Source organism: Pelobates fuscus, chromosome 11, assembly GCF_036172605.1.
Source record: "Pelobates fuscus isolate aPelFus1 chromosome 11, aPelFus1.pri, whole genome shotgun sequence".
Classification (NCBI taxonomy): Eukaryota; Metazoa; Chordata; class Amphibia; order Anura; family Pelobatidae; genus Pelobates; species Pelobates fuscus.
Genome location: NC_086327.1, coordinates 126,745,080 through 126,761,119, shown reverse-complemented (window position 1 = coordinate 126,761,119; position 16,040 = coordinate 126,745,080). Strand labels below are relative to the sequence as shown.

At 43.1% G+C, this 16,040-nt stretch overlaps 1 protein-coding gene across 1 annotated transcript; it reads right to left on the bottom strand.

Moving 5' to 3' along the window:
* Positions 1 to 242: 242 nt before the first annotated feature.
* Positions 243 to 14,323, bottom strand: LOC134576992 (indolethylamine N-methyltransferase-like). The gene is made up of 3 exons (XM_063435642.1): positions 14,173 to 14,323; positions 7,680 to 7,887; positions 243 to 534 (listed from the first exon to the last, which is right to left on the bottom strand). Exons 1-3 carry the CDS (start codon positions 14,321 to 14,323, stop codon positions 243 to 245), a joined length of 651 nt encoding a protein of 216 aa, XP_063291712.1.
* Between the last annotated feature and the right edge of the window lie 1,717 nt (positions 14,324 to 16,040).

The following is a 16,040-nucleotide window of genomic DNA, read 5'->3' as shown; positions in this document are numbered from 1 at the left end:
TTAGTGTGTTAATTATATAATGCATTCTGAAAAGAGTGAATCAATTTTCAAGTATGCATTCCATTTAAGATGGAACATTGGGTGAATTCCCATTTTAAACAACAACATTGCTCTCTTTTAAGGCTTTAATAAAAAAACAAATTTTCCGAATATATTGTATAATTCCACATTTTGCTTTCAATCAGTTCCAGGTGTTCGATAACAAATCCTGCATCTCTCATAGCCTCCTCTACAGACGTTTTTCAATCAGATGTTAACAAGTGATATTTGCTCCCACCTATAGTGTAATATTTTGCATTGAATAATCCAAATAGCAGTAGATGCCCACCCAGTTTTAGCAAGCATGACACTTTTTTCAGGTTCCGGCAGTATTCGTCTAGATCTTCACAAACCAGATGGAAAACGAACAAACTGAGCATGCAGTCTGCTTTTGGTAGAACAACTGGATCTGTAATGTTTTCCTTGGTGAAATCACATTTTAGAATGTGTGAGATATTTCTTCTTGAAGCATTTTCCATTTCATTGCCCTTGAAGCTGAAAAATATAACCAGATGGCTAAAAGTTTAATACATACATACAATGGAGACACATACAACACGTGATCTGTAGCATGTCTTTAGAAGGAGTATTGATTTGCTCTGTTTTGTTTTTACTTATTTAAAAATAAGTCTTGTTCAGCATATTTATTAGAATTGGGCAAAGGTTCGGTTCGTGTTTAAACATATTGATTCATTTGATAGTTGTATTTCGGAGCTGGAATTTCCATTTAGTTTCAGAACAAATTGATGAGTTTAAATACGAATCAAAGGGATTTGTTTCAGACAATCAATGTGTTGAACTGTTTCACAAGTCTAGTATTTGTTTGCCAATAGCTAAAAGGAAATCTTAAAATTGTATATATATATAATTATAATAACAATGCATGAGGTGAGGTTGTATTACTAAGCTATATTATGTTACGTAAAGGTTGGACTAACGGAGCTGCTATGTTTCTATGTAGATCATATGAGGTCATATTGAAACCCACATATGCATGTGACCTTGCTAAAGACTAGAATTGATACACCGTCATAAATGATGCTGTTTCTTTTCTGGTGAAGCATGTCTTCACAATAAATCAGAATGTATCTTCACAAAAAGTTACATGAATCATCACAGTGATTGACAGTGAAGGCAAGGGGTTATGTTAATTTCTGCAAGGGGGTAGAGGGGCAGGTTAATGTTTTATCTACAAAGAAACAGTCTAAGCAACACAGCCACTACAGAGAACCGTTACAGTATATGTAAACAAATATTCAAAACATGTCTATGTATATATTTAGGTAGAAATGTTTCTTCCTATATTGATGACCTTGATTACCACCTGTGTGCAAGTAATGTATAATGCTCTTTATATATACGCATATTTAGATATGTGAGTGTGAGGGGGTGTATTATCGCTTGATAATGTTACTTATTAAATTAAGAATCATAAATCTACTCTTCATATTTGACTTCAGAAAGCTTGCATTTTTGGGGATATCACTTTTTTGTCACAGGTACGCTAAAGAAAGAGTAATAGGATGAAAGAAACCTGGCACGTAGAGAAGCCTTTTGGGTAAATAAACTAAAAACCATCTAATCCTATGGCCTAAATGTGGAAGTAGATTTATGGTGTCTTGATTAATTTGAGACTTATTTATACCACCCGTGAGAGATTACTATAACACTTAAATAGTTATTTCTTTTTACTGTTACATTCTTTTAAATTTATATATTCTTTTAGGGTTTTTTTTTGCTTTTTATTTCCCACCCTTATTCTGCACACATAAAATGTACGTTTTCATTATTCTGATAAACTATTCCTGAGAGTTTTGTTCTGGTGAGATTGTGAAATGTATTGCTATGGAGCTCTGTAGTGCAGTCGTACACACTGATCAATGCTGACAGGTTTATGTCTGTTGAGCTTTGTCATTAGACATGTGCAATTAGTTTCGGTCCGAATTAAAATTCGGCTGAATTTCAGGTAATCCGGACATTCGGGTGCTTCCGAATGTCCTAATAATTGAATTGCCGAAGTGCCGAACTGCTGAAGTCCCGAAGTGCTGAAATTACCGAATTTCCGAAGTGTAGTAGTGCCGAAGTGCCGAATTGCTGAAGTGCCGAAGTTCCAAGGTGTTTTTTTTTTTTTTTTAAATTGCGTCGGTTATTATGGATATTTATTTGCCCTTTTTTGGGGCTGAAAAAAGAAGATTTTAGAAGAAAGAAAACATTGAATGGTAAGTTTATTTTTATTTTTAAAGGTACTTAGTTAAATGGTCCCCCCTCATTATTTTTAGGGTGAGGGGGGTAGGTAGGAGTTTATTTTTGGGGGGAGGGGGTGATTAGGGGTTTGGGGACCCCTAGTCACCTGGGGGGAGGGGGGTTAAATTTTCATTTAGGGCCCCCACCCACCGCTCAGGGGTGGGGGCCAGGGGGGAGGACATTAGGTTCCCCCCCTTATTCTTGTTTAGGGCTCCCACCCACCGCTCAGGGGTCGGGGCCAGGGGGGAGGACAATAGGTCCCCCCATTTGTATTTAGGGCCCCCACCTGCCGCTCAGGGGTGGGGGCCAGGGGGGAGGACAATAGGTCCCCCCTTATTTTTGTTTAGGGCCCCCACCTACCGCTCAGGGGTGGGGGCCAGGGGGAGGACAATAGGTCCCCCCATTTGTATTTAGGGCCCCCACCTGCCTCTCAGGGGTGGGGGCCAGGGGGGAGGACAATAGGTCCCCCTTATTCTTGTTTAGGCCCCCACCCACCGCTCAGGGGTGGGGCCGGGGGAGGACATTAGGTTCCCCACATTATTCTTGTTTAGGGCCCCCACCCACCGCTCCGGGGTGGGGGCCACGGGGAGGACATTAGGTCCCCCCCATTTGTATTTAGGGCCCCCACCCACTGCTCAGGGGTGGGGGCCATGGGGGAGGACATTAGGTCCCCCCATTTGTATTTAGGGCCCCCACCCATCGCTCAGGGGTGGGGGCCAGGGGGAGGACATTAGGTGTCCCCCCTTATTCTTTTTAAGGGCCCCCACCCACCGCTCAGGGGTGGGGGCCGGGGGGAGGACATTAGGTCCCTCCCCCTTATTGTTGTTTAGGGCCCCCACCCACCGCTCAGGGGTGGGGGCCGGTGGGGAGGACAATAGGTCCTCCCCCCTTTTTTTACTTTAGGGTCCCCACCCGCTCAGGGAGGGGGGACCCTTTTTTTTAAATGTATTTATTTTTTTAACAGTGAGCAGCCACAGACTGCTCACTGTTTAATAGACATGCCCCTGCTCGCGGTATAGCGAGTAGGGGCAAAATTTACTAATACTAAGTAATTTTTACTTAGTATTAGTAAATTTGTCTGAAATACCAATTTAGGTCTTTCAGCCTTTTGGTAGATAACTCCCTAATACCGTGGGAATTAGGGAGTTATCTACCAAGCGGCTGCAACAAAAGTCCCGAAATGCCGGAGTTCCGAAGTTGCCGAAGTTCCAAAGTTGCCAAAGTTGCCAAAGTTCCGAAGTTTCCGAAGTGCCGAAGTTCTGAAGTGCCGAAGTTCCGAAGTTCTGAAGTGCCGAAGTTGCCGAAGTGCCGAAGTTCCGAAGTTTCAAAGATCTGAAGTTCCGGGGGTGTGGAGCCTGACGGGGGGTGGAGCCTGACCACCAAGCGGTGTGGACGTGGGTCCCAGGAACTCCTGCCCGGCGGAAGAAAAATCGGAGAAATAACGGTGGCAACGAAGCCCAAAGGCTTCAAAAGGTGCACTACCTACGTTGGGAGTGCACTACAGAAGCGGGAGTTATAACTCCGATGCCCGTCGGAACCCGAAGAACTGAAAGCTGGGTGCGGCCTACTGGAACCAGTACAGGGGAGAGGCGGCCGCACTCCACGACGCCGGAGCTCTGGAGCAAACCGGCAAGCACCAAATCCTCCCCCCCCTGGACCGGTGGTAGTTATCCCGGTCTCCACTGACCACACAAAGCAAGCCCGACAACGGACTTACCGGCCACGCTGCCCTGCCGAAACTCAGCCAAGATGGTGGCCCAGCAAAGGCCCAAATCAAGCATCACGAGCACAAAACAACCATCGCAGCCTTTTGACCAGCTCTGTATGAGTTTCTGGGCGATACTCCACAAGCGAGGACTGTCTTACTGCCAAGCGTCCATATGCCCGACACCGCCACTATGACCCCTTGCCTCAGGCCTCCAGAGCAGCTAGCCGGCTAAACAGGCGCCAGGGAAAGACAAGGCATGAACGAAGCACCCCCCAGAAGCCGGAGGGTCACCCACCTCGACAGCTACCACTCAACCCACGGCAACAGCTCCCAGCCCTGGCGGGAAGCACAGTTGCAAGACGGCAATGGCTGGAGAGGCGCCCAGTACTCTCATGCAGAGAAGCCCAGTCCGATCACCAGCCTGGGAATGCAATCAAGGCCTCCAGAATGGGCATAGGTTGATACACCCTGGACTGACACACTGAGGGGCCTACAGCCCACGACACTGTCTGCAGAGAGCACCTTTATACTCAGAGAGAATAGAAACATGGCTACACAATGAAGGCTAACTCTAGCAATGTTAACTGCTGTATGATGTGTCTAAGCTTAAATACACATAGTTTAACTGTTAAATGTATTAGTACATTAAGTTACTGCTAACTGCAACCGTGCTTATACAATATGACTACGAATATAACCTGAAGCCACTCTTTAAGCATTTCACTGCACCGATCTCTAATGTCAGCTAATATAATCTGTTGATGTTCATACTATATGCCTACACCGTAAACAAAAGTGTGCCACTTTAATGCCATGCCTGCGAATTACAGTGAAGATGCAGTACTTACCTAAACTGTCGTGGCATCGACCGATATCCTTAGCTAGTTAGGCAATGTTTAATCATATCCAACCACTACTATATACGCTAGAACCACTGTATGTTTACTGTCTCAAGCTTGAAACCCCCATCGTGACCCACCGCAACAGTCATACAAAGCTAGCCTGTATATAGCATGTTTAAAATCTTTAAAATGTTCCCAGTCTGTTATTTTTCTCATTAAAAATGTGCTGTTTATTTCTGCCATGACAATGTAAGCCATTGAACTGCCTGTAATCGCTATCGTGGCGCTACAGGTACCTCTGTTATGTAATCAAATGCACAAGAAAAATAAAGAATTAAAAAAAAAAAAAAAGATCCGAAGTTCCGAAGTTGCCGAAGTTCCGAAGTGGCGAAGTTCCGAAGTGCCGAAGTTCCGAAATTGTCAAGTGCTGAAGTGCTGAAGTTGCCGAAGTTCCGAAGTGTCGAAGTGCCGAATTGCTGAAGTCCCGAAATGATGAAGTCCCGATTATCGGAATGCCGATCCGAGACGAATATTTTCCCCATGCACATGCCTATTTGTGATACACTCATACACACCGTGATTTAGGTTAACAGTGTGTTTTATTGCTTAGGATCTCTGTGGTGCACACATGCATACTGTGGGAAAGTGTCATCAAGGCTATATGATGAGGTGCATGACCAATGAAGAAAATAATGTTTGAATTTTCTACTTCTATTAAAAAGACTGGTAGCAGTATTTCCCAAAAAGCAACCTATTTATTTGATATCACAAAAATTAAACATAACAATTAGACATAAACATATATGTAAAAATAAACACACTTAATGAACTTAAAAGGACACTCCAGGCACCCAGACCACTTCTGCCCATTGGAGTGGTCTGGGTGCCAACTCCCACTACCCTTAACCCTGCAACTGTAAATATTGCAGTTTTCATAAACTGCAATATTTACATTGCAGGGTTAACTTCTCCTCTAGTGGTTGTCTACTAGACAGCCACTAGAGGGCACTTCTCAGATTCTAGCACACACGCTGTGTGAGGACCTCCAGCGTCACTAAAATCCCCATAGGAAAGGATTTCCTATGGGGAGGTTTAATGCGCGTGCGCATGCGCATTAGGCCTCCCCCGGCGGTGGCGGCGCATGCGCAATCGTTATCCCCCGCCGGGTGATGTCGGCGGGGGAGGAGCGTGGGCGGACCCTGAACCAGCTCCGAGGGACATCAGCGCTGGATGCAGGTAAGTCACTGAAGGGGTTTAAACCCCTTCAGCAACCTGGGATGGGGGGTGGGAGGAAGAGAGGACCTGCAGTGCCAGGAAAATGGTTTGTTTTCCTGGCACTGGAGGGTCCCTTTAATGAACATCTGATGCCAAAAGCAGCTGGACAAATCTCCCCTGAAAACAATGGCTCTTCAATAGAATTACAAAGCTCAGGCATTATACTACTGATTTTGTTAACAAAAGTATAGTAGAGATATGCACACGGAAAATAATCTTAAAAATCTTAAAAATTTATTATTTTTTTGTACATTGATGATAAAATGTTATCAAAACAAAATAACAGCACTCTACATTGGAGAAGCGACAGACTGTTTTTTGCTTTATTAAATTTCACTAATCATTGAGAACCAATGTCTGTATAGAGAGCCCCATCCATTCTTTTGAGATATGTGAATGTCTATGTGACAGAGATTATAAACAATAAATAAATATTCAAAAATACCTGAATTCTGTCCCTGATCTACTACATGGTTAGGTTTGTCTTTTAATTCCCAATAGCTTCTTATGCTAATTTTGACGAATTGGACCTCATCACTGGTCCTTGGAGGGGCATACTTGCCAGCCTCTTACTCTCTGACTATGGTCCCCGGGGTTAAACCCTGGTTGAAAACACTATTTGTGCCTGTTGGGACTTATAACAGGAACAATTCGAACTTTCGAAGCGGCACTTCGAACTCCTGAAGCCATTTGAAGTGCCATTCGACCACAAGGTGGCGGACATCTTGTTTGCATGGACTAAAACCACAAATAGACTTAAGGGGGACTTAGCTGTGAATGCCCTCGCGTTTCCCGGTCGGTCCTCCAGCGGCACTTGGCCACGATTCTATGGAACTATTTTTGGCTATGGAACCATGCCTGCGGTCGGTCAAATAAATGTCTTCCATAAAATTCCTGATTCCTTGAACTGATCTGGGTGATTTTGGTATATGTTGGTCACCCAGATCAGGGCTATCAGGGGATGTAACAATGGTGGGGATGTGTGTTTTGGGGTACTTGTGGGACTTTTTAGAAATATGTGTTTTTCTGCCAGGAGATAATTGAATTGATACAGTGTCTGACTCAATTATCTCCCAGGCAGAAAGGAGGGATTGTATGTTTGTTATGGGAGTTTCGTGTATTTAATCACTGTTCTTATTGGTCTGTGTCTTTGTCTTGGAGTCCCCAACAAGGTCCATGTGGGCGAACCCCTTGCATGGGGATTGTTATAAAAGGCCAGTTTGGCACCATTAAAATTCAACACAGAGTTCTACTGTTATACACAGAGTTCCTGTTATACAGCTATCACTACTAGCTCTTGTAAGAGCTTCACAGCTGTACTCTCTTAGAGGAGAGGCCTTCCCACTGAGTCCCTGAATCCAGGAGTTTGGTCCAGGGTGGGAAGAGACGGCGAGACCCCAACCAAGCTGCGGCGGTTTTTGGTGTATATGGTGCTTATGGCGTCCGGTGCGGTGCTTATGGTCCTCAGCATCAGGAAGCATCGATTGGTGGAGGTACCCAGTCGGGGTGCCAGGTGGTCCGTCACACATAATTAACTATAAATCTATATTTTGCAAAAACAAGACTGTTACCTTGAACCTTGCAATTCTTCCATGATCGATAAGGCATGAGTCCAGTCATAGCTTTCTGACTCCCTATGCTTCCATTTCACTAGTTCCTTCACACCGAGATCACCAAATTCTAAAATAGTGATGTCTTTGAAAAACTCAAACATGGGCAATAGATGGTGAATGTTACAACCAGAAGAAATATCAATCAAATAGTCTCCTGTAATTTGACCTGCAGTGAAAAAGTCCCGAAATAAAACCATAAACAAAGATAAAAACTTCTCCAAAATTACTTTAAATCTGTTTTTTTAACTTAGATTTGATTGAAAGAGCTGAAAGTTAATACATTTGAATATGATTACTATTACATTTTAATATAACTTTAGAACTTTTGTTCTTCATCTTATCCAACTCGTCCTTCAAGCTAGCCAACAGGGCTCTCCTACGGTTGCTTAATTTTAGAAGAATTGAGACTTCATTCAAATTACAATTTTTTTTATTTTTTTTTTAAATCCTAAAAACACACATATTTTAGAAGCATTAAGACTATAATGTTGTTTCACACATAACATGTTGCCTCAGGGTATGTTCCCTATTTATTTTTTTTACTGTCAGAATACTTGACATAATGCATGTAAATACTTTGTGGCTAGATACAGATTGTAGGTTAGGCAAGTTATGTTCTACTTTTCATACATTTTACCTTGCCGTACACATAGCACATTTCATTAGCCTGTGCAGCCTGTGCGCCTGGAGGGTACAATCCCCTTCTGTGGATATGATTATGGCCTTGGTGCACTCACAAAGGTGTCTTCAGGGTATGTAAGGGTATTCCTTTACCAAATTGCAGCAAAGCAGCAATCAAGTATCCTCAGTGCATAGGAGGGAAGATAAAAACACAATACAGTGCTCTCTGTATGATCCAAAATAAAACTAGAAGTAGAGAAAGGAGGTATACTCACAAGCGAGGAGCAAATTAAATATTGCTCAGTATAGGAGGCGTAGGTGGAATAATCCCCACCAAGAATATCACATGCAGGGCCGCCATCAGGGGGTGACAACCGTGACAGTTGTCACGGGCCCGGCGGCCCTGGGGGGCCCGGACTGCTCTGGCAGTCCTGGGCCCCACTTTCCCTCTCTGCATACATAGATCGCGAATATCGCGATCTATGTGTGCAGCCGCGGGCCCCCGGCTCCCTGTTGCCGCAGAGGGGGCCCAGGCCTCCAGCCTCTTCTCTTCTCCTCCCTGCTAATAACTCTCACGAGACCCGGTTGCCATGGCAACGCTCCGCGGGTCTCGCGAGAGTTATTGGAGGAGAGAAGAGGAGAAGCTGGAGGCCTGGGCCCCCTCTGCGGCAACAGGGAGCCGGGGGGCCCCACCATGCCACCGGACCACCGGGGATGGAATCTCCCCCCTCCCTAGACACAGGTAAGCAGGGAGGGGGAGAAACAATTTAATTAATCAAATTTTTTTTTTTTTTTAATAATGTTAAAATGACCCCCCCCCTCCCCCTCCTCATTACAAATTTACACACACACACTACATACACTGACACAACACACACACACACTACATACACTGACATAACACACACACACACACACTACATACACTGACATAACACACACACACACTACATACACTGACAAAACACACACACTGCATACACTGACACAACACACACACACACACACACACTACATACACTGACAAAACACACACACTGCATACACTGACACAACACACACACTACATACACTGACACAACACACACACACACACTACATACACTAACACAACACACACTACATACACTGACACAACACACACACTGCATATACCAACACAACACACACTGCATACACTAACACAACACACACTCTGCATACACTGACACAACACACTCTGCATGCACTGACACAACACACACTGCATACACTTACACAACCCACACTTTGCATACATTGACATCACACACTCACCGCATACACTAACACAACACACACTCTGCCTACACTGACACAACACACACACCGCATACACTAACACAACACACACCGCATACACTGACACAACACACACACCGCATACACTAACACAACACACACACCACATACACTAACACAACACACACACACTGCATACACTGACACAACACACACACTGCATACACTGACACAACACACACTCTGCATACACTGACACAACACACTGCATACACTAACACAACACACACTGCATACACTAACACAACACACTCTGCATACACTGACACAACACACACTGCATACACAAACACACACACTGCATACACTAATACAACACACACTGCATACACTTACACACACAGTGCATACACTAATACAATACACACACTGCATTCACTAATACAACATGCACTCTGCATACACTACACACTAACACACTCACTGCATCCACTATACTGACACACACTCTGCATTCGCTACACATTACCACACTCTGCATTCACTACACTAACACACACTCTGCATCCGCTACATACTAACACACTCTGCATTCACTACACTAACACACACTGTGCATCCGCTACACACTAACACACTCTCTGCATTCACTACACTAACACAGACTCTGCATCCGCTACACACTAACACACTCTCTGCATTCACTACACTAACACACACTCTGCATCCGCTACACACTAACACACCCTCTGCATTCACTACACATTAACACACACTCTGCATTCACTACACATTAACACACTCTCTGCATTCACTACACTAACACACTCTCTGCATTCACTACACTAAGACACTCTCTGCATTCACTACACATTAACACACACTCTGCATTCACTACAAATTTACACACACACTACATTCATTACACTGACACACTCTGCATTCACTACACCCTAACACACACTCTGCATTTATTACACACTAACACACACTCTGCCTTCACTAAACTATGCACACACTCTGGATTCACTATACTGACACACACTCTGCATTCACTACACTAACATACACTCTGCATCACCTGTACACACAGCATCCACTACACAAACATCCTGTATTCACAGTACACACACTACATCCACCACAAATTGAAACATTCTGCATTCACTATACACAGACACTGTGTCTAATACACACACTACATCCACTACAGACACTGCATCCACTAAACACATTTCATCTAGTACATACAAACACTACATCCACTACACAAACACACACTACATCACTGTACACACACTACATCCACTACTCAAACACTCTCTGCATTCACTACACATTAACACTCTGCATTCACTACACTAACACACACTCTGCATCCGCTACACACTAACACACCCTCTGCATTCACTACACATTAACACACACTCTGCATTCACTACACATTTACAAACACTCTGCATTCGCTGCACTAACACACACACTACATTCATTACACTGACACACTCTGCATTCACTACACACTAACACACACTCTGCATTCATTACACACTAACACACACTCTGCATTCACTAAACTATGCACACACTCTGCATTCACTAAACTATGCACACACTCTGGATTCACTATACGACACACACTCTGCATTAACTGTACACACAGCATCCACTACACAAACATCCTGTATTCACAGTACACACACTACATCCACCACAAATTGAAACACTCTGCATTCACTATACACAGACACTGCGTCTAATACACACACTACATCAACTACAGACACTGCATCCACTAAACACATTTCATCTAGTACATACAAACACTGCATCACTGTACACACACTACATCCACTACTCAAACACACTCTGCGTTCACTATACACACTGCATCTGCTACACTAACACACTCTGCATTCACTGCACAAACAGTATCTAATACACACAAACACTACATCCATTACACACATTCTAATTCACTTACACTATACACACCACATTCAGTCCCGCATCATTGTCAGCGGACTAGGTAGGGCGTGGGCGGGCCCGGGAGGGAGGGGTCGGGGGGGGGGCCCAGACCTTGTGCTTTGTCAGGGGCCCCAAAATGTCTGATGGCAGCCCTGATCACATGCGAGTCTTTAGGTTCCTGATGATAAAACTTTTGGGTGTTTAAAAGGATAGGCTAGGAGGCTCCAAATAGCATACAAGTGCTTTTTAAAACACTAACGCGTTTCACCTGTTTCAGAATGTTACAGCATGAGAGGCCTATCCTGTTTAAAAAGCATCACAATTACATAATTTTACTTAGTGACATTATTGATCATGTGACAAAACATTCAGTAGAATATCGCAATAATAAAAGTCAAAATAGAAATGGAAACATAAAATAAATATGAGATTAGAATCCTAATAGTATAAAAGTTAGTTTTATAAAGGATATAAAATAAATTGAAAAGAAATTAAAAAGAGAGTGAACAGCCAAGATGGTCACCGCCAGATTAATTGTAAATGCTGGAGTGGAGGCACAAGTTTTTAATTAATTAGACAACTTGGGTATATTTGAAAGGGATTGGGGAGATGAAGGGAGCCATTCCCTTAGGAAAACGAGCAGGACTATGTGCAAGACTAAACCCCATATCCCAGTCTGGAAACTGGAGAAGAAGTGGCCTGAAGTTAAACTGATGGCTGCTTAATTCTTAACCCCTAAACCACTGACAATGAATGAGGAACATAGAGCATAAAGTCTTTTGATTCCCATTCATGGAGATGATAGCGTTTGTGAGAGCTGGGGTCCATTCTGAATCCGTATGGTGGTCTATGAGGATAATGTCACCAGCATGCTGCTATATACTTTGTTAATTATTAACATTATCAGTTAGTGGATCCTGTTGACTAACTGACACGAGATGTATCATGAGTCAGTGCAAGTCAATATCAACACAGATATATTACAATGTTCTCATGACTTGAACTGATAAAATAAAAAATATTAATTAATCGCTCAGATAACCTCTTTAATATTATACTGATCTTTTAGAGAGTTATCTACTAAACAGCGAAATCTGACCAACTCACAATAGAAATGCAACATTTGATCCAAAATACACTACATTTTGTAATTCTCTTGTCCACATGTGATGATTTAAGGAATTAATTAATTCTTTTGGAGCCTTTTTATCAATTCAGAATTCTGGAAAGACTGAAATCTACCTAACTGAAAATAGACTTCTCAGAAATAGAGATGTCACAGATTTGCCAGATAGATGAGATCATATGTCTTATCCATCCACCCACCCAACCATCCATCATTGGCTGTGACATACTTCCATATCCTCTTCAGAGCCGAGTTGTTTTTTCAGGGGCCTGTAGAATGCAGCACCGAATTTTCAGGCAATCTCCAAAAATATCCATCTGTCTACTGTGTGCCCCTAATTTTCAAGTCACAGAAAAAAGTCAAGTCTGTGGTGTTCCTGAGCCGAAATGTGTTTTGATGTCATTAGATGGCCAAACTGCTGGAGGACAGAGAATAAGCTTGGCGGCCTAGTGGAGGACAGAGAATAAGCTTGGCGACCTAGTGAGACCGGAGGAGTGGACCAGCAGCCGATCTCTGCTCTTGGCTTGTGCTGCCAACTGGTGCCCCATTTTCCCCTTCTTCAGACCGGTAGGGGTGATCCCTGCCTGCTCCACCTAGGCACCCTACCTCTACTAAGGGTGTGTGGCATACCTGCTCAACAACCAACTAGTACTAAAGTGTATACAAGATGGCGAGCACCACGCGCGTCTCCGAATTCAGCTGAGATACCAACAACATCCAACATCGCTTGCACGGACCTTTCGGGTCCTTCTGGGCAAAGCTGTCAGAGCACCTGAGTACCACGTTGCTGGGAGATTGGACCAATGCTGAGTACTCACAAAGTGCGGTTGTGGATCTAGAGGGTGGCATCTACCAAGCCCAGACCCGACTGACGCAAAGACACACTTTACAACTCATCATTGGGCACAAGCCGCGGTACTGCCTCCTGAATCACACAGGACCATGGGGCCCTTATAATCACACAGGACTTACCTGATTGCCACATGGTGATTGGGCAACACAACCCCTGTGAGCTTAAGGGCCTAGTGGAGAATCTATGTTAGGCCCCTGCAAGTCATAGGATGATCCCTATCTCCTGCTGGGCTTATGTTTATAACCTGATTAAGGGGCCTCCTGGAAGCTTACACTCATAAACAAGCTGTATGTTTCACTCTACTTTTTTTCCTTATTTACTCTTATGATTTCCACCACACACCTGTTGTCGCTCATTCAGTAAATTTTCACCCTGTTACTGGCTGACAGACTGTGCATAGTGCATATACCATTACACAAAACGTGCATTACCTTTGGTTTACTAAACTATTATTTTTAACTCGTTGTTTTACTATGATGTCCTGAAATACCTGTATGTTAGTCTATGCACTGCAAAAATAAAATAATTTAAATATATATATATATATATATATATATATATATATAATACCAATGAAAATGTGCAATATTGTTAAATGTATTAATGTATTAAACTGAACATACCTTGCCCTGCCACCTTATAAAGCTGTTCAATTGGAAATCTTACAGTCTCATCAGTGATGTACTTTTCCGTTGTTCCAGAATAATATGCATTAAACCTTTCTGTTGGTTCACATTCATGTAGATGATAAAGTTTGTGAGAGCTGGGGTCCATTCTGAATGCCTGCAGTGTTCTATAATGATACTGTCACCAGCAAGCTGTTATATACTTTGTTAATTAACATTATCGGTTAGTGGATCCTGTTGACTAACCAACACAAGACATATCTTGAGTCAGTGCAAGTCAATATCAACACGGATATATATTTCAATGTGCTCATGACTTCAGCAGATCAAATAATTTATTTTTAAGTAATCACTCAGATTAAAAAAAATTACACTGATCTTTTATTTACTAAAGAGTGAAATGTGACCAATTTACAATAGAAATGCAACATTTGAGCCAAAATACCCTACATTTTGTAATTCTCTTGTCAATACATGATGATTTCAGGAAGTAAGTCTTTTAGGGCCTTCTTTATCAATACAGTATTAGGGAAAGTCTGAAATCCAGAAAAAAGCAGTACAATCCGTGGCGCTAAGAAAAAGCAGCTAGGACACACTTAATGGGAATAATCACAAAATCCCACAACAAGAAGTGAATGCAAACAACAAAAGTAGTGTGCAGCGCAAATATGTGATACCACAAATAAGATGCAATACATGCACAGTGGAGGTGTATATACCCAATAGAAAACACACAAATATACCCCAAGTATAAACAGGATCAGATGGTAGCCAAAAATCAAATGCTGGAAAGTTCAGTAATACATCCCATTTCTGAGAGCCTGTTTCGGGTAATAGCGTTTGTAGAAAATGATCCAAAGGGTATTCCTCTGTATGAAGCTTGTTCCTCGAAGTAAATGATGCAGAACAGGCACACAAATTAAAAGGCAAGTATTCACATCCAAAGATCACGCATACTGAATGTGAATACTTGCCTTTTAATTTGTGTGCCTGTTCTGCATCATTTACTTCGAGGAACAATCTTCATACAGAGGAATACCCTTTGGATCATTTTCTACAAACGCTGTGGAGAAAATTTGAGCATATGGACCATCTCCCATATCTTGCTGGTCCTACTCTACAAAGAATCATTGTGTCTCCTACCACCCAGAGGGAGTATGATTTGCTGCCTCCCAAAACCTCCTACATGTGACTCCTACAGGAAGATGACTTGGGAAAAAAAGCTCAAGGGGCATTTTATTATAAGGTCAGGACGTTTCTACTAACAACTTCTACAACTTCACCCATTCCACCATCAACTAATTCTCCATTAAGCCCCACCTTCCCCTTACTGCAGCTGCTGCTGTTGCCAAACTCACTCATCCAGGTGCCAGCACCCCTACCGCCAATGCAGTTGCAACACTTTTTATCTGGTTCCACCTGCACTATCAGGGTTGCTGTCACAACTACTACCATCACCTGTATCCAGAGACCTCATTCAGCTTTCCACCCTTGCCACCATCCCCGCACCATATTCCTGAAGCATGTTCACTGTCAGCTGGTGAGGGAGCAAAGGAGAATTGTCAGTGTCATTACTTGCATATCACAGCTCATGGAAACCAATTTTCAGGTGGCATGAGCTGGTGAGCTGGCTGCCCGGGACCAGTGGGCTATGGACTGCCTTGTTCATAGGGGGACTGGCTCAGCAAGGTGACGGTGAGTTTTTCCAGGCTTTTTATCAACATCAGAGAACTGACCCTGGCACCGTGTCGATCTCACTCATACATTTCCAAATGGAGCACGCCTGAGCAAACAGAGATGCCATAGCATTAGTCATGACATAATGAAATCTCCCCTATCTGCCTTTCACCTCTCCCTTTAATTGT

Coding starts and splice junctions, on each gene's coding strand:
- LOC134576992 (XM_063435642.1), bottom strand. CDS start 14,323: ATGGACCCCAGCTCTCACAAACTTTATCATCTACATGAATGTGAACCA. Junction 7,888..14,172: donor TTATAAGGTGGCAGGGCAAG/GTATGTTCAGTT, acceptor TTTTCACTGCAG/GTCAAATTACAGGAGACTAT. Junction 535..7,679: donor GAAGAATTGCAAGGTTCAAG/GTAACAGTCTTG, acceptor TATATTTTTCAG/CTTCAAGGGCAATGAAATGG.